Source organism: Chrysoperla carnea, chromosome 3 (genome assembly GCF_905475395.1).
Source record: "Chrysoperla carnea chromosome 3, inChrCarn1.1, whole genome shotgun sequence".
In the NCBI taxonomy this organism is placed as follows: Eukaryota; Metazoa; Arthropoda; class Insecta; order Neuroptera; family Chrysopidae; genus Chrysoperla; species Chrysoperla carnea.
In genome coordinates, this window is record NC_058339.1 from 87968554 (window position 1) to 87989029 (window position 20476).

The 20476-nt window shown below is 29.6% G+C and overlaps 1 protein-coding gene across 2 annotated transcripts; it reads left to right on the forward strand.

The window, feature by feature from the left end:
- Positions 1-862: 862 nt before the first annotated feature.
- On the forward strand, positions 863-18612 carry LOC123296477 (tyrosine-protein phosphatase non-receptor type 1). 2 transcript variants are annotated; one of them, XM_044877957.1, is made up of 8 exons: positions 864-1268; positions 2977-3144; positions 5477-5739; positions 5864-6089; positions 7042-7200; positions 7673-8064; positions 8688-8807; positions 17815-18612. In XM_044877957.1, exons 1-8 carry the CDS (start codon positions 1191-1193, stop codon positions 17864-17866), a joined length of 1458 nt encoding a protein of 485 aa, XP_044733892.1. In that variant the 5' UTR covers positions 864-1190; the 3' UTR covers positions 17867-18612. The 2 variants fall into 2 exon arrangements, with proteins under 2 accessions (XP_044733891.1, XP_044733892.1); XM_044877956.1 differs by lacking the exon at positions 17815-18612 and having other exon boundaries at positions 863-1268; positions 8688-8941.
- Positions 18613-20476: the final 1864 nt, after the last annotated feature.

Genomic DNA, 20476 nt, shown 5'->3' on the forward strand with positions numbered 1-20476 from the left:
TTATCAAAAATTAAACAACTTTTGTTTGAAACATTTTTTCGTAAACATCACTGTTTACCCGTGAGGGCGCCAATGAGGCGGAAATTTTATAATATGTACTATACTTGATCAGTTATGTATGGGTCACATGTTTGTATGTGTAATGTGATAAAGAAATCAACACTGACTATATATGGTATTTCAACATTTAACTCAGTCAATTGTTTGTTTTCATTTGTTTTTTTTTTTTTAATCTTAATATTTTTTTGTCCCCAATTTCGGTCTAAATTAATATCTGGAGTAATTTCAACCCAAAGGATATTTTTGTGCTTTTGTACCTTATAAAATTAATTTAAAAAAGGAAATCGTACAGAGAGCATTCAAGAAAATTAAATATCTAATTATTAATAAAATGAACAATAATTTTCAGTGTATTGAAAGAAAGAGATTAAAAACAATAAACTTGTCGCTTTGCGACTAAATGATTAAGTAGGTTTTACGCTTGAGAAGATATATCACGTTCTTTAATTTTAGTAAGCTATTATAAAAAATATTAAAAATATCATTTCAATTGATTGTGAAATTTTGTAAAACGATATGATTGTAGTACAAAAGCGAAATAAATGTAAAATATTAAAATTTTTACAACAATATTAATTTTTGAAATATATTGGAGATCCTCTAGTAAATGAAAGAATCATCGATGCGTCATCAAGTGATAAAATGGGGAACTAATCATAAATAAGTTTGTTATACATTTTAGGGAAATTAATTTTTTTAAATTACAGTAGAAAATGATTTCATAAAAATTTTTCTTTTTTGTATTTGTAGCAATTTGTAGTGGAAACTAAATAGCTTTTTAGTGTGGGTTAGTGCAGTGCTTTTCCGAATAAAAAAAAAAAAAATGCAATGCAAATACTGTGAATCGAATTATTCGAAATAAAAATTTAAGTAATGAATTGTGTTAGTGCATTAATTATACCAATAATTATAATTTGAACTTTGGATGTGATTTTACAAAGTGTAGATTGTTCATTAAAAATGAAATGATTTGTACAAAACGAACTGTGTTTTTATATTTTTAAAATAAAATTTTTGTACATAACATTAAAGGAATTTATAAAAATAATTATTTAAACAAATCGAAAATTTTGTACATTTATTTTAAGGGACAAGTTTAGGGTACGACATTTGACACATTACGAGGAAAAATGTCAGCGTCATACAGTAACATTGAATCGGAATTTATTGATATCAATAATCGAAAAGCTTGGCCGATTTTTTATCAGGTAAAATTTTATTTATATTATTCATTCATTCTTGTAATTTTTGGCCTAATTAGTTTTGAGTTAATTGAAAAAATTGTTTAATTATTAAAGCCGGTTGCACACTTCATAATACCACGAATTCCCACCTACACGTAATTAAGTAACAGGTAATACCTACACTATGTCTCAGAATTTTGACTGTTCATTTTTCTATTGCATTGGGGTCAAAAATTTATACTTTTTCGCCTTGCCTCTAGTGTTTTCTATCAAGATTCTTCGCGAAAAACACAAATTTTTGCGATAATTTTAGCGACAAGTCAACAAAAAAAAAAAAAAAACTTAGATTAACCGTTCCTAAAGATCTTATTTCATTTTTGGTCATTTGTAAATCAGCCAAAAAAAAATTGTCGCATACCGGGTGATTTTGTAATAATAGTGTCATTAAAACAGTTACCATCATCGGAAACATGACGTTTGAACGATTACCTTCCCAAAAACTAAATTTGTTTGCCCAAATTTGTTGTTGTTGTTGCTGGGCGATTCCATGAAAAAGTGTACCATGAATGCAAAACAATATTAGGTACTGTTTTTGATGGTAAAAATACTTTAGTATGGTGCCAACACTTTAGTACTTTAAACGTCCAGTACCTTAAGTACCTAAATAATAATTTTTTTTCGTAAATGATAAGTTTTCCCTAAAATTTTAATTGTGTTTCAAAATAGCATTTTAGTACAGTTTAAATCTTTAAAATGATTTTAAAGTTCCTATTTTGTGTCCTATATTATCAATTTCTAAGTTTTCTTTTAAAATACAATTCAAAATAGAACTATTTTGCAATCCAAAGTGTTGGTAGTGTCAGCCACGGTTTACTTTTCTAATACATTTTATTCTAAAATACTAAGGTCCTTTATTTTACCATTTTTCAATAATTTGTTTTATGTAATTTGGCCTCAGATATTCGAAGTTTAAAAACACTCTCGAACGCGACTTCCTTTTGCAAGTAGTGTCAGTCGCATTTGCATTTTGTTAAATAAATCAACCCTACCCATATATATTATAATTGTGAAAGTAAGGATGTTTGTGTTTGTTACGCTTTCACGCAAAAACTACCAAATGGATTTGTATGAAACTCTTTAACGATATAGCTCTTATATCAGAATAAAACATGAGCTATAATTTTGAACCATAAATTAAATATTTCGTAAAAATGATAAATGTAAAACAATTCATAGCCATCTTTTCTAATATACTCAATGACATATGATTATTTAACATTTAAAAAAATTTGAGAACTGTGCATAGGAAGAGAGATAAGTGAAAGCAAGGGAGATGAAGGTTATAACTCGATGGTCTTTACCATTCTTTACTTTTAAATCCAGCGTAGTGGGTGGTATGAAGCTAGTATATCATAAAGTTTAATGAACACATTTTTACTACGGAGGGATAAATGTAGAATCCACCATAAAACTACTAAAACTAAAACCGTTAACATAATAGTATTCATAATAGGACGCAAAATAAAACGCATTTTGGGTCAAATGTAGTGTCAGTCACACATGGAATCACTCATCTATATTACAAAAATGATGAAAAAAAAAAGATTTAAGAAAATAATGCTTGCAAAGACTGAGACAACCTGTATCCTACTAAAAAGTAATTACTCGAAACTAATTAAACCTTAAAAAAAATGTGTATTTTATGAATGAATGAAATTTTCTTTTGTTTTAGCAAATTCGTATACAAAGCAATGAAATTGCATCAAGCTTTAAATGCCTTGAAGCGAAGAAACCACAAAATAAGACATTAAATCGGTACCGTGATGTGAATCCATACGATCATACTCGTGTTAAATTAACGCGAGGATCATGCGATTACATTAATGCAAATTTAGTTAAGGTAATTATTATACTTTAATTATTATAGAGTGTCTTAAAATAATGCATACACTCTTTTTATGCCTGTAACATTTAGTATATTATTTTAGTCCAACAATCTTAGGATCTCACTACGGAATTTAACGAAATAAGCTGTACAAACCTTTATTTTGACAGTAAAACTGTTGTCTCAAAAGTCACGTGTCAGCGTCCTTATATATTCAAGGTCAAAGGTCGCAAAAACAGTTTTTTGAGAATATATTGTTTTCTTTGCTTTCAATCCCTTTAGTAGAATATCACGTTTTCTTTGCGTTCTTTGCTTTAAATTTATTATAAAAGTTGTAGACGATAAAATTCTCTACAAATTTCGTTTGAAACCTTTTATTATGCATTAAACCGTTTTAAAATAAAGGGCGCAGAAGATGGAGCGCTCAGCTATACGTATCTTAGTGTAGGGTCAATACTTATTAAATAGTTATTCACTATTTAATTAGTATTTAATGAATAATTAGGTAAAAAAACCATAAAATATAATAGATTGGGATTCACGGTTGATCCTGCACTAAGGTACGTATAGCTCAGCACTCCATTTTCTGCGACATCTATTTAAAAAACGGTTCAATGTATTAAAAAAGATTTCAGACGAAATTTGTAGAGAATTTTATCCTCTACAACTTTTATAATAACTGTAAATAAGTTTGAAGGCAAAAGAAACGAGATATTTTCAATAAACTTATTTTTGCGACCTTAGACTTTGAATATCTATATATTCCGTTAGATTGAGAGGTCATCCTAGAAAATCCTCGTCGAATCTTCAAATTAATTGTAATTCTAGAACGTTTAAAGTGGACAAAAAAGATCGATTGTTTAAGAAATATTCAGACTTTAAAGCTACTACCGCAGACTCTTAGAACAATAATTTGGTTATTTCCTAAACCTTCCAATTTTTTGTGTTACAGATATTTATGTTGATCACACGGTATCAACATAAATATCTGTAACATTTTGTACATGAAACACTTTGTACATTTTACTGATGATTCAAATTAATAATGATGAAATATGATTGACCTTCATGGAACTCAATTAATGAAATTCATTTTTTCTTTATTTTATCATCGAAACATCTAATGCTTTTTTAAACTTCACAATTTTCGTTTTAAAAAGTTTTTTAGACCATATAAACGGATTAATGAGTTTATTTATTGAGGTATCGGATAAAAATACAAATAAAAGAATTCATCTAGAAACAAAATGTTTCAAATTTACGCTTCGAAAATCTGACGTGAAGATATGAAAAAATTTTAATAAAAATAGTTTTTAAAAGACAAGCTTTTATTGTACTAAAAAGTAGAATCATTGTTGATATTTTATATTGAGGGCCTCAAGTTATATTGTACTTTTATTTTGTACTTTTTAGTTCAATAAAAGCTTGTTCTTTAAAAAGTATTTTATGGCTAAATTTGTAATTTAAAACTAAAAAAGGCATGTATATCAAAGATGGTGGAAGTGATGGGAAATCAGGTCATGCTTAACATAAAAATGCACTTGTTTGCCATCCAAACTAAACGTTTATACAAAATTTCAGCTGAATCGGTTGAAGATATCTGCTTCAAAATTGAATTGCAAGATTCCACCGGAACAAACATAGCTACATACATTGCAAGTTGAATAAAAGCTTGTAAAATTAATTAAGGATGTACGAGCGCCACGGCAATTTTGGATAAAAGGGTTGATTTTTTTTTTTTATATGAAGTTGGATTAAGTCTAAATCAATTCTGAAAAATTTTAAAGGGAGTTGCCAGATTATTTAAATAAATAAATGACTTCAAAAGTACGCATATTTAACATTTTTTTATGGGAAAAAGTTGATTTCTATTGCATAGATTTCTCCAAAACTAGTCGGTGGAAAAAAAACTAAAACCCTCTGTGCCCGACTAATTAAGGATACATGAGCACGGTAATAGGGACACAAATTTAAAAAATGTATATTTTCAATTTTGAGGGTGAATTATGTTATAACTTGAAATATAAGACGAAAAGTAAGAATACAATTTTTCGATATTTGGAGTAATTTTCAAAAGATTGAAAATTGAAAATTTTGTTTAATTATTTAGCTTTCTATATTTCAAAAACCAATTCAGATGTCGAAAAATTTTATTCTTATTTATCGTATACATTTATGAAGTTATGACAAAATTCATTAGCAAAATTATTATTTCAACTACAACTCTAAACTTGCCTTTGCGCTCGTACTCTCTTAATTTTTTTAAATTTAGATGTTTGTGAGACTTTTGCGCCTCCTTGTGTCTTACTCCCATTATCGGAAATTATAAGAGAAAATTGAATTTCAGGTGGAAAAAGCAAAACGTCGTTATATACTAACACAAGGACCGTTACACGAGACTGTTGGACATTTTTGGCTAATGGTTTGGGAACAAAAATCAACAGCAATTTTAATGTTGAATAAAATAATGGAAAATCAACAAATCAAATGTCATAAATATTGGCCCACAGAAATTGGTATCGATTATACGCAATACTTCAACGATGTTGGTTTAAAATTAGAATATTTATCGATGGAGGATAATTCATATTATATTAAAAGAAATTTTAAGTAAGTCTAATTACCATCGAATAGGTAGTCTAGGAGCTACACAGTCTTAGTGAATTTACTAAAATAAAAACAGAAAATACTTGTATTAATTATACAGTAATTCATTAATATAAATGATTTACAGATTAATTGATTTGGAAAGTGATGAATCACGTGAAATAATACAATTCCATTATACAACATGGCCAGATTTTGGTGTACCAAGCTCACCAACAGCATTTTTAGAGTTCCTTAAAGTGGTACGAGAGTCTGGTGCATTGGAGAGTAATGTTGGACCCGCTATTGTACATTGTAGTGCTGGTATTGGTCGATCGGGTACATTTTGTCTTGTAGATTCATGTTTAATATTGGTAAATAATTTTAATGTTTTTAAAGGGGCTTCCATTAAAAATGATAGAAACTTAAATTAGGGAGCTTGTGTATAAAATATCATTATTTTTTATTTTAAATGGCAATTTGTGTGATATACGATATCAGCCAAATGTAACCCCGCATGTTCACTTTCTCGCTGCTGTCTCAGGGAGGCTGAAAAGTATTTTAATAATCCAATTATCTTAGTCAAAAAAGACGTAAACTACAGAATCTAACGGAATAAGCTGAATATTTGTACAATCCTTTATTTTGATAGTACAACTGTTGTCTCAAAAGTTACACATGGTCACGTGTTAGCGTCCTACGCAAAAATCAGTTTTTTTTTTTGTGCAAAAATAGAGCAGAAGAACGAAATGATATTTTGGGAATACTTGTGAAAGATGGGGCCTCCTACGAACATAAATTGATTGCAGCTGAAGCAAAATACTACATCGTTTGCTGCAGATACGTATAGCTGAGTGCACCGCATCACCTTCTGCGCCCTCGGTTTTAGGCGAAATTTGTAGAGAATTTTATTATCTACAACTTTTGTAATAAATTTAAATACTGTAGAATGCAAAGAAAACTAGATATTCTAAAAAAAAACTGGTTTTGCGACCTTTGACCTTGAATATCTAAGGACGCTGACATGTGGCCATATGTGACTTTTGAGGCAAAATTTGTATTATCAAAATAAATATGGTTGGAATAAGATGGATGTTTTCATTATAATCGCATTTAATTATCGAATTATCTCACTTTCTTTGATTATTAATGTATTGGATTCATCCATCAAGGGGGTGGACAGTTCAAAATTTGTCCTTGAAGGAAATTCATTTTTGGACACCTTCGTAAATAGCAATTCTACTCTAAAAATGTGTAAATAATGTTTTTCTTTTCAAAAATACGAGCCAAAAAAGTTTATGGTTTTTTTGTGTGTGATGTTTTTAGATGGAAAAATATGGAATAAATGCTGTTGACGTCAAAGAAGTGTTGTTTGAAATGAGACGATGTCGTACAGGTTTAATTCAAACACCAGATCAATTACGTTTCTCATATCAGGCAATTATTGAGGGGGCGAAACGATTAACAAATCCAAACAGTGATCAAGTAAGTATCTCTAAATTAGGGTTTCTAGTTTATTTATATTTTTTTGATTCTTCTAGGGGTTCGAGAATTTTTGAGAGTATCTTTAAAAGTAGAGTAGTACGTAAATTTTTTATAATTATTGGGTCCCACCAGTTCGCAAATGTACAACAGTCTTTAATTAAATAAAAAATAATTAGTAAAATTAAATCAACAAAATTACTAGTACATATTTAGATAAGACTTACACTTTCAGAAATACAAGAGAATCAACAGCATCATCTGATAGACGATTTCTTATTTTAGTGACAATGATTCCCGATAAAGTGAAAAAGTTTTATATGCATGTTTTTTGTTTCCTAGCGGACGGATTCTCGAGGCGTTCAGTTCTTTTCGCGTCTCGACTCTGTTTCAAAATAATTATTTATTACATGGATTTTGATTTGTTGTCTAATTTTGATCAATAAAAATGGAAAAAATTGAATTTTATTTTCAGAATAATGTGGATCCAATTTACGAAGCGGTAAACGATGAAGACGGTGATGCAGACGACTCCGATTGTGATGATGACGATGACGAGGATGATAATGAACCACCACCCCCACTACCTCCCCCACGCGGTGAAAGTTTATCACGATCAAATGATTTTAACGATAGACCACTTCCAACCATTCCAAACAGTGTGTCATGTGAGTTGAATGATATGCTCAACAGTAACACAACAAACACACAAGACCATAATAATTGGTACACAGCAAATGGACCTCCAAATCGTCCCTTACCAGGTCTACCGCTCCACGAACGTGATGAAGACCAAGTTGTTCTGACAGAATCAAGTTCAGAAGAAGAAAATTTAATAGCATCGTCACGAAATTCAAAGGAACGAAGGTAAATTATTTTTATTTACATACGACAAAACCTACTTCAAGGTACGAAAAAAATCTGCTCCACCAAAGTATTAAAAAAAAGAAAGGTCGAGTCCGTCTATCCAATCATCTGAATTTTTTCTGTGCTTTTCGAGAAACAAGTACATACAAAGAAAACCAGGATAAAATAATTACCATTAACTTGAAAGGCAGAAAAGTCTAATTTCACCGGTTTATTCAAGGTCAAGAGACTTCAGACCTTTTTTAGAGATCAAGTTCGTTTGTCCAGTCAACTGGATTTCTTCTGCACATTTCGAGGAACAAATGCAAACCAAGTAAACAAGAAGGAAAAATTCCCATCAACTTGACAGACTAAAAAGTTTTAAACTTGGTACCTTAAATCAGTTGATGACACTCCAGACCTTTTTTAAAGTTCGAGTCTGTCTGTCCAATTATCCACGCTTTTTCTTTACACTTCGGAGAGCAAGTACATACCAAGAAAACTTCGACAGGTAACTTCAGGACATGGATTCATCAAGGAATTTTTTTTTAATCACCAGATAAATTAATTACTGTAATTTTATGTTCAAGTGATTCTTTTTAACATAGAAAGAAATAATAATAGAAAAATATTTCTCTTTCTAGTTTATCACCATCACAATTACGGCATCGAAATCGTGTTGAAAAACAGGAAAAATTAGCAGCACAAATACAAGAAATGAAACGAAAACAACAATCAGCAGAATCATGGCAAAATACGAAGAGGTCTCTGTACAAACCAATTGGTTTATGTTGTATTGTTTGTTTATTGGGTGGGGGTATACTTGCATACGCCTATTATAAAGGCTGATTTATATATCATTCAATATATATTTATAAAACAAAACACAACACGATAATAATAATCAACCATTATATATATATATATATAATTATATATAATTTATATAATAATATATATATACATATAATTAATAAAATCAATCAATTTTTTTATAAACAAATTACATACATTTTTTAAAACAAACTTTTCTAAATTTTTGCTAAATAAGAGTTCACCACCGCAATAATAGTAGGGTTGCTTATCATACAAATTTAGACACACCGGGCAAAAACACTCAAATTTTTTTGTAATACACTTTAAGATGATGACAGATCAAGGTGTGCAATTTTCTCGTTTGTGACTCGAATAGAGCTAAAAAGTTTGACTAAAACGAGGAGAAATAGCCAAGGATTATGCAAGCTTAATACGTATTCGTATTTCATTATTCAAAATAGCTGCGATTTCGTTGACTCTGCGAAGTTTACTGAGTGAATTCTGTGATAGAAGTCAGCATTGAAAAATGATAGATCTAAGGGCTCTAAATGACAAAAAGTCCACAAAAAAATATTGGCTTTAATTCTGTGATGACCTAAGAGTAAAAAAAAGAGTTTAAAAGATGGAACGTCAAAACTAAAATACTTTCCAGTCCCATCCGGCGCAGGAGCGTTGTATACAGGGTCTACCAAAACTGTCATTATCTTAAGGTTTGTAAATTCCATTTACATACGTAACTCTCAACTTTCGATACAAACTATTGCTGAAACTACTTCACCAACAGATTTCAGCGTACAACTTTCTTATCGATTGTGTATGGATCAAACTGTTTTCTATACGAAATTCATTTTAAGCTAATCAAGCATGTTTTGTGTGTAACTTGTCCTTATAAACGCTAAATTCGACTTTAAGCTGCCCAACTATAATTAAATCATTCATTAATCTTTAAAATAGCTCATTAAAAATGTATTCGTGTGTGCGTGGCTTTTTATTTTTGTTGAAATTATTTCAAAATAATACCGTATTTTAAAAATAAACCTCTTTCTGTTATTTTTATCATAAATTTTAATTTGTAAACATAGAAATTTTCCATTTCATATTTAAAGTTTTTTTTCGAAAACCTAGTGGGATAAAATCGGATCTTTTTTAGAAAAAAAAAAAACAATTATTATAGTTTGATTTTTATATTTGTCATATTCAAATATATATTTACTGAAAATGCATTTATTTTAAATCATAATTTATGGAAACTACGAGAAAAACAGGAAGAAACCAAATTTAATTGTAGACTAAATTCCAGGCCTGTTCAAAACTGTGAGGTTTAGAGATGAAAGGAATTCAAAGGAATCGGTCGGGTAGAACTTGATATATCATGTCACTCACCTCGAAAAAAGTAGCTTTGATGAAAAACGCGTTTTAAGTTTCTATAGATTGGACCTTTTTTTACTGGAGTTCCTGGAAAAAACGAGTCCTCAAGTCGTCCAACTAAACCTGCCGTTTAGTGTGTAATATGATCGGCACGGCAGGCTTAGTTTAACCTGGGTCTAAACTTTGAAAATATGCAAAACAAAAAAGTCGATTTTTTCAAATTTCTAGACCAACATACCACTTTAAATTTTATTTACGCTGTTAGCATCCTCACCTCCATAATCGTTGACATTTTGAGCGTAGTTTGAAGTACACAACGAATATAAATTCAATTTAATAACATCCCATATAAAAGAGTTTGAAACATTTTTGTTGCAACACTTATCTTATAACAGGCTAGTTTCTTGTTTATAAAGTAAGTTGATAGTGGAATATAACCAATATAAAAATTAAACTATACTTTCTGTGATATGTACTTTTACTATTTTCCGTAATGTGAAAAATCAAAACATTCAATTCTCTGCGAAAAACAATTTTCATTTAGAAAATGACTGAAATTTATTATTAAAAAAAATTACAATATCGAATAGAATAAAAGTGAAGAGAAATACGAAAATAATTTTGAAAAGTTGAAAGTGTTTTTATTATTGTTTGTTATATTTCATATTAAAGACGGGTGACGCGAGAGTAAAAATGGCTCTTTCAAGTAACTTGTTTTACATTCAAGTTAAAATTTTATTTCAATATTTTATTCGTTTTAATAGATTTTGATTTTAAATATATACGAAATGTTAAGTTTTGGCTTACGGTTAAGACTTAGGACAGTGATTTTAGGGTTTTCGACTCGAAATTTGAGAGACTATCGTTAAACTCGTGCCTCACAACTTTATTTTTATAGCCTTCTCTTTCAGGGGGAGATTGAAAAAAGCTGAAATTATAAAAAGCCAATAAATATTGCCTAATATTTTTTATTTAGCAATGTGCATATAAAAATCGCTTGATTTTGAACGAAAGGCTAAAAGATTTCTATTAATAATTTCCATGCAAATAATTCCGCATATATTTCAAATCATTATGTATTTACGAGAGAGTTTTATCATAAACTTTTTTTCATTTTATGAGTTACGAAGTGGAAATGACACCAGTGAAAAGATAGGAGGAAATTTAGAAACTTCTGAAAATAAGCGAAAATCTCTTTGATAAATAATAAAACCTGAGCACCAAAGCAAACTCTGACAGTATTTTACGTTTTTGGTGTCGCAGTTTATTGAGATTTCGTGTGATATCTCGAAAAATGTGCTAACAAGAAATAGAACATCGATGTTATTTAGCGGAAATCTTCTCAGTTTTTTATTTCTTAGATTGGCAAAGATTTGATTCAATACATGAAAGTAGTGTGAGAATGGGGATGATTGAAAACAAACGTCTTTCACCCTTTCTCAATGCTTATTTTCTTCACTGTTTGAAGATCCTCGAAATATTTCGATTCGTTTAAAACCCATAGAATTGTGATATTTTTAAAAGTTTAATTTTTAACTTCCTCTCTCTTTTGTTTTGTTACTAAAGTGGAATTTCTATGAAACGGGTGTTCCATTTTCCATGTTATTTTTCAAGGGAAAACTTCCATATATGTAATACTCCTATATTATCAGCAGAGCGAGAGGTACGGACGAAAATATCACGGTGCAGACGATATATTCTCCTCATTATATCGAGCGTAGGACCGCGACTGTTTTGCGCATGCGGTTTTGTATTCGTGATGCGGGCGAATTATAGAAAAGAACAATTTTATAATTTCACGTTGTCAGATGTTAAAAAAGAACACGCAGACGCATGCGCATAATGTAGAAAGTACGTTCCTAGTAAGTTAAGAAGCTCTGTCTCATAGAGGAACATAGGGTGCTGGAAATATAGGAGCATTACATATATGAAAAAATTTCTGGTTAACAAAATTTTTTTTTAATAAAAAATAACATTTTAATCATCAAAATTTTGGTTAAAATTTTGACACATTTCCATACTTATCTCTTCAATGGCATCAAAAATATTAAGTTTCAGATCATCTTTGCTTTGGGAATCATTACCTTCAAATATCTCTAAAAAAAAATCGAATAGTCGTTAAATCGCAAGATTTAAGTGGTCAATTGACGCCTACTTTACGAAAGATTATTCGATTGCCAAACCGTTCAAATATCAAATATTGCGTCATTTTCGTTAACCATTAAAAAATAACATTGCAAATTGAACACCTGTTACAATATGACCGAAATATACTGACTGGTAAAGACACTGCGTTTCGTTTAAGTTTTCATTTTTCGAAAATTTATCAAAAACATTTAGAATGATCCGGACCTTCTCTTTACCAGTGAGTTTTCGCGAAACCAGAAAAATTCTACTTTTATCGTGTGATATTCTTTAAATAATTTCACGCCCTTTTTTTTTGTTCTGTTGGTACTTTTAGGGCTGTTTTTAATATTAAGACTAACGACATGTATTTAAAAATTTCATTTGGTATTTAGAGAATGTTATGGGGGAAAATTTCGTGAATGAAACCAGTTTAGCGTGTTTTTACAGTCGGTTAATCGTGAATGATTTCATCAGATCTCAAAAATTTTAAATGCATATCGTTTGGCATCAAGTGATTTTTTTATTTAATTTTAATTCAAAATGGGTCTACGGCCAAGGCGTAGTATTTGAAGGTTATTTCAGGAAACTTAACAGGCTGTTTTCTATGAAAAATAGCCTTATTGGAACTGTAATCTCCAAGAAAGCTCCTGGTCTTAGGCCTAAAATGATTTATACCACGGGTGTCAGTTGTGATTTTTATACGTTATAGATTCTTCATTTTATGCTATGGCCTATGGTTCCTTAGCTTTAAAAAATTTTTGAAATATGAAAGCATAAGACGATTATCCCTTTCATTTGGTATAAATGTTTTCGATTGATCGTCTCTTGGGTTAAATAGAATTCCGTTACTTTTAACTCGATTGATTCGAAGTTTTGTTGTTTTAATCGGAATTTTTAGTTCGATGGATCGCTAGATCATTTTTTAACATTAACGTATGGAATGTATCACTAGCACTTGGACTATTAATAAATAAAATAGATAATTAAACAAAAATAATAATCGTTACTAATTTTTGATACTTTGTCTAACATTTCCATTACATTAAAAAAGTATTATTCGTTGATTTGAAAATAAAAAAATGAATTTTCTTAAACAACATATTTTTATCAAAATATAGTTACTATTAATACTATCTTACAATTTACTAATAGGTCAATCAAATTAAAATTTTTTGAAGAAGTAATTGCCAGCAAGCTGGAAATCGTTTTAATAACTTTGTCCTAAATGTGTGTAATCCAAGTTTGCGCACTTCCAGGAGGTGTGCATAACTTTTGGAAGCCCAATAACTGCTAAATTTGGTCTCTTTATTCAGTTTTTTGTTTGTAGCTCGAAAACGGTACGTCCGACGGTAGAATGACATCCCGTTTAATAACATTTTAATGCTCAATCAGAAAACTAGTTATATAAATATTCACACCCTGAATAGAGATTCGAGGTAATATGAATGATAAACATTTTTAATTGTCACTAAAATAGAAAATGTAAGTTTCCACCTAAATGAGAATTTCTCCCGAATTTCTAACCTTTGATTTCGACTATACCATTGATCCGAATTTTAAGTTTCGGCACAGAATTTAATCCTTTTTAATAATGAATAGAATGACATTTTCAGTCCGGCGTACTGGAAAAAAATAACAAAAATTTCGCGGATATTTGGTTTCCAAAAGTTTCCACATCTACTAGGATTGCGCAAACTCGGATTACACACAATAAGGAACAAATGATGGTATTAAAACGATTTCCAACTTACTGGAAATTAATTCCTTCATACATTTTGTATGGATTTTATTTGATTAGTCTATATCTTACAATTTACTAAATATTTACTATTTTATTCATTGATCGAAAATTTTAAAGACTATTTTTCATTTAGAAATTATCCATTCATCGTGAAAAAAATGTTGTATTTTCTGCAAGAAATGGTTTTTGAAAAATTCAAAAACAAAATAAGGGAAATTTTTTGAGTTAACCATATGAACTCATCTAGTTTTTTTAGAAAAAAATACAGAGGCGAGCATAAGAAACGCGAAACATTTTATCCAATTTTGACCATTATTCAGTGACTGAATTTTTACCCGGGACTAGTATGCATGGAAGGTTGTTGCGTACGTAGAAAGTAATTTTTTTCATAAATAACTCAAAAACTATGCATTAATTTTCTTTGCGATTTAACGCGAGTCTCATTGACCCACCAAACCTTAAAAGTTACCTTTCAATCAGTTATTAAATCTCTTGCACCTTTGGTCAAAATTTTATAGAACTTTTTCAGTTTTTTATTTGCTTTGCATTGTTTTTTTCTAAAAATAAATTTGATTCTAGTTAAGTTCATTCGTTTTATTTAACCATATGGACTGCGAAAGGAGAAGACAGAATACGAGAAAATTTTCCCTTTTTTTGACAACGTTTAAATCCATTTTGTATGATTGTATGGAGAATAAATGGTTGTGTGCGTGTATAAAATTCATTTAAGTAGAACATTAAACTCATCAATTTTATAATTAGTTAAAATTAGAATAACAATTAAAATCGGTTATAACGATATTGAAATAGCTAACGTCGTTTTAAGTTGATATTTACGTTTTAACTTTATAAAACAGTTATCTTTAAAGAAAAATGACACCAGCAGCTAATTTCGTGACTCTTTCAATAAAAATCATCTTCCTCGTTAGGTTTTGGAAGTTGTTCAAGATGTCCTTTACAAAAAAAGAACTTAACAATCGCCAACCATTAAAATTTTAACACCAAAGCGGCTGGTATCCTGACTTTTATAGTTCAGTTTACCCTCTACTTTTAATAATAGTAGAAGAGGTGAGCGACAAAAATTTGAAAGCATTTTCTAAAGGCTGATTTAGTAATATTTACGTTATATTGGTGGAGTAGAGAAATAGCTTGTTGTCACGCCGGTTTCTGTAGCATTTGATGCGGGGGCAAAAAACGTGCAGTATTTTCTATAATTTGAAAATTTGTATATATGCGCAGAATATTACTATAAACATAAAAAATATACTCAGTCAATATATTTCTGTATCGGGGCGCGTCAGCCACGCGTTAAACTTGTCACTTTTAACCGGAGCCTGACACCCTCTGTTATAAAAATATACTGACTGACTATATTTTTATGTTTATAATAATATTCTGCACCAATATAAAAACTTTTAATTTTAGAAAATACTTGTTCGTTTTTTGCAGAGATGAAGTCGCTCTCGCGCCAACGGCTATAGCGACAGGCTATTTCTCTACTCCCTCAATATAACGTAAATATTACAAAATCAGCCTTAAAAAATGCTTGCTTTTTTTGTCGGTCACCTCTTAGACTATAAGGTTCAAAAAGTAAATATTAGTCTTTATAAGCTACTAATAGACCACAAGCCCATGCTGAAATTTCACCCGAAAAATTCCAGCATATACCGTCTATAAAACGACCAATTATAGACCACAAGCCCATGCTGGAATTTTTCGGGTGAAATTTCAGCATGGGCTTGTGGTCTATAATTGGTCGTTTTATAGACGGTATATTCACATATATATTTATAACCGATTTTAACTGTAGTATAAAAAAGGAGGAGGGATTAACAGAATTTACAAAAGAAACAAAAAATGTAATCAAAGTAATTCACAAACTTGACCCACCAAATAAGTATTATACTTATTTCTTAAGTAACAAAATAATTGTTATGCAACCAAACTAGAAAATATCGTTTAATGATCGTCACTTTTTTCTTACACGTTAGTCTTATTAACTTTTCGATACAAAAGGTATTTTTTTATAATTTAATCCTTAAATTACATTATCGTTAAAATATACACATTGATTGTTTAAAATAATGAAAAGTATTTTATGGTCACATTTTTTGAATCAAGGTAGAGCCTTTTTGACAACATTTTCGGTGAATTTGTATGGAAATTCATAAGATAATTTTAGGCATCTAGTACGGAAAATCTCATAATATGAGGGCGAGGGATGCGATATTGCAAATTTAATCCTAAGCTAGTTTTATGTATAAAAAAATCTTTTTAAGAATCTAAGCCATTTGATTATCTTTCTGTTCAAGCTAATATTCAACTGCTACTTTAATAACTTTAATCCCCGACCACGATTTTTGGAATTCGTCCCCTAATTAAAAAGAATGGTATTCATTATTCAATCGCACATTTCGGATTTGCCATGTTATTTCAACTATTTTTGTCTGCTAAACGGCGACAATTTCTATGTTGCAAAATGTTGGCAAAACAGTCTCTTTTCATTTGAAGAAAGCATTTAAGAAGTGAATCCTTGAACTATTTTAAGGAAGAATATGTTTATTTATTTTGAATTCGAAATTTACAATTCATTAATCCGACTTTTTAATCAGGGATAGCTACTTAGACGTTTCTTTATGCTTAAAAACTATCGATTTACTTGGCCTCAAATTAAGCCATGTACGGCACAACGGAAACTCGGAACCCCATGAACAAATAACCCATTTTTTCACTTGTTCATATTCAGAGAGTTTCTAAATGAGGACACTTGTTAAGATGGATCTGTGGCCATAAACATAGTTTCCTTATTTTTTACAATCCGTCTATATTCAAATTTGAATTGTGATTATGACAATCGGCCTAACGTTTGTTAAACTCGTGATTTAAGGATTATAAAATAACATTTTTTATTAGTTAATTTTGAGAATTTGGACGTATCATTTAGAATTTTTGGAAATAAAATAAGACTGTGAAAATTGAGACTGTTAATATCTAGAATGGATTTCAGTAATAATAAAAGATAACGTTGCAAAATATTTGTCGCTATTGGGAAACCCTTCGAAAATATGTAAAAAGATAAGTTTTCAGTCGATGAGGTTGAAGTATTTCTGGCCGAAAAGGCATAAATAAGAAATATTTAAAACATGATTAGAGGAATCAAAATTTTGAAAAATGCGGTAAAGGGAAATTTTTAATGTTTGAAATGAATTTTTATTAACATTTGAGCTGTTTTTCGTTTATGCCTATTATAATAAATTCAACGTTGGTGCTCGTACTACCTTAAATATCGACAACTTTGAAAATTTATAGCAGCTAACACAGATTTGGAAACGTGTGCTTGCATAAATATTTTAAGGTCATGACGTTAGAAATACCTTAATTCGATATTTTTTTTAAACTTTAAACCTCCGTGGTTTCGAATTGGAATTTTGGAAAGACATATATTTTGCATCTGTATCTTCTATTATAAATATTTTTTGAAAAAAATTTATTTTTGAAAAGAATAAATTGAATCGTGACTTTTTATAATAAATTAAAAATATTTTAAAAATTTCATTACTACGAAAATATATACGTCTATTTTCTCGTTAAGTGGAAAAATTATTTAAAAAAATGTGATTAATTTTTAAACAAAAATATTTGCAAATATTAAGTAACTATAGAAAACAACTATCCTTGTTAAAAAGTAATTCTAGTTATTCCAGTTTTTATTATTACAGGCAAAAATTGGATGGCGAACACAAGCCCACTGAAGATGAAGAAATTAAATGACTACATGCTAGGAACAATTACAGAATATTCTATTTTTTAAGTTTCATGTAAGCACTTCAATTTTAATATCAATAGACATTGTTTTTATTTATTATTTTATTGTATTTTGAACAGTTTAGTGTAATCATCCATTTTGGATGAACATCAAGAACGGATACATCCATATGGTCACTCTCGGTTCAAGTTCTGAACGGTCGTTCACGACAAATTACTTATTTTATCCAACCCATTGTTATGACCCGTCACCCATTTTTATGATTTGCATCTTTCGCTTTTTAGTAAAGCGTGTATATAACTTTTATACTTGTGTGTCGTCGACAAAGCATCTATTGTTTTAAACTGACAATAACCCGAAGGCACAGTGTTGTTGTTACCTAATCGATACAGAATGACTACATAGATAGCTATTCAGCCAACGTACATCGTACGTCTTCGGGTTTTTTCACGTTACCGAATACATATAAATTATACTACATAGTACGTATAACGGGCAAAGCATCTATTGTTTGAAATTGACAATAACCTGGCGAACGCAACCCACTATACAACACTTAAGGAGCAAACTCCAGTCGTGCGTCGAAGGAAAATACCATCCCTTTAAGGAAAATACCAAGATTTGAAAGCCATGGTAACCAAAGTTTATTTTGAATTTTTATCCTCTTAAATAAATAAAACTAAGTGTTTATTATATCAAAATGTACTCTTGTATTTGTAGTCGAGTGGCTAAAAGTGGATTTTTTTTCAATTCTCTGATAATTACAAAAATCATTATTTAATCGAATAGTTGATAAGTAGTTTTTGAGTTAAATGATTAGGAATTTTAATTTTAGCTCCTAAATAAAATGTGTTAATTCATAAATATTTTTATTGGGATAGCAAAATGGCGGATAAGACTTTGTTAACATGCTGTTACTCATTAGAAAATAGTATGTTCACGGAGCCTTTTGTTATTCAATGTTGAAACAAGAAGCAAAGGAGTATTTCACAAAAAAAACAACTAATTTTTCCTTTTTCTAAGGCTCTAAAGTCTACGCTAGTCATCGAATAATTCTTCGAAGCTTAATAAATGAGATTCGTTGTGTCGTTGGCGAAATTGAAAGACCTAAATGAAAATGCTACAAAATTTCGTTATAAAGATTATCGTCACGGTCTCTTATGGAGAATCGCTTGACCATAACAGACCGTGTAAAGGAAGAAATACGTAAATAAACTTGACTTAATTTTACTTGAGTCTGATAAATCTAACATGCAAGTTTGCGATTTTATGTATTTTATAGCGCAACGGTCACGATTTCACAATTTAATCAAACAAGTGAAAATAAACAATTGATTAAGTTAACTGTTAAAATACTCTGTTAACACCGCATTGGAAATAATTTCTGTTTAAATCAGGCATTTATGAAGTATTTGAATTGCAAAATTGAAAAGTAAAAAGAACAAAGTTTTATTCATTTTTTGAAGAAAGCCATTACAAACTTTTCTTTAAAATCTTCCCATCGAAACCAATTTCACCATAATCGAATGAACGAGCGGAATGGTGTGACGGAGATTATAAAGGTTACGTTTTAGCTTTTTGGAAACGAACTGAAAAAAATTGGTAGGCATTTTTATGTATAGAACTTAATTTTAACGATTATTGTGATTCACAACTTTGTGAAATTCGGAAAGCTGGAATCATAAACATTTGAGAGGGGTGTCAATCATAAAATAATTTTATATCATAATTTCAGTGAATTATGGTATAAGTTATGAAATTGTATGACCACCTAATTGTTTTTTTTGTTTTTTTTTTTGTTTCCAAAAAGAATAATCAATTTTTATTCGTTTCACACTAAACTGTTCAAAATCTTCTTTTTTTTTGCTTACGTAAAATTTATTTTTATCCAAACTAAGAAATTATCACTTAATTTTGCAATAATTATTTAAAAATTAATTACATTATGATAATGATCAAGGTACGAAAATCCCCATTGAATGGCAAAAAAAATTTCCATAATACGATGATTTATTTTTTTCATTGAATGAAAGTTTTCGTTGAATTGGTCTTAAAACAAATACATAGGTGAACCATTTTAATCGATATTGAAAAAAATCCTGTTGGGTAACTAGAATACAGGAAATTTTCAATGTTGGACTCAAAGGGGAATATTTTGACACTTTAAATTTGACGTTAACCTTCAGGGTCATCTAAAAATCACCTTTGGCTCGTTACTGATAAAAGAGAATACTTTAAATTAAAAAGTTCTTATGAAAAATAAATATTTTTTTATAGAAAATAAATGAGGTTAGCTAAGTAAAAAATATTAATAGTTAAGAGGAAAAAATACAAAACACTTTCATATACAGTTAGATTTTCTCATTCAATTTTTCCCTAATCGATTTACAGAAAAATGTTTTTTATGAAGAAAAATGAGTAATTTAAAGTGTTCTTCCATCTCTTAAGGTGTATAAGTATGCTTCCCTTTTTAGTTATCCTACAAGATTTTTCTCATAATCAGTTAAAATTGCTTAGCCTGTCCTGTATATTTAATTTGAATTTCATCAATACGAAATCAATAATTTTTGATTGATTATCGGATATTTTTTAAAGTTTTTATTACCCAAATAAGA

Excerpts from the sequence above, each read along its gene's own strand:
- LOC123296477 (XM_044877956.1), top strand. The coding sequence starts at position 1,191 with ATGTCAGCGTCATACAGTAACATTGAATCGGAATTTATTGATATCAAT. Across the intron at positions 1,269-2,976 it reads CTTGGCCGATTTTTTATCAG|CAAATTCGTATACAAAGCAA; the intron begins GTAAAATTTTAT and ends CTTTTGTTTTAG. Across the intron at positions 3,145-5,476 it reads TTAATGCAAATTTAGTTAAG|GTGGAAAAAGCAAAACGTCG; the intron begins GTAATTATTATA and ends ATTGAATTTCAG.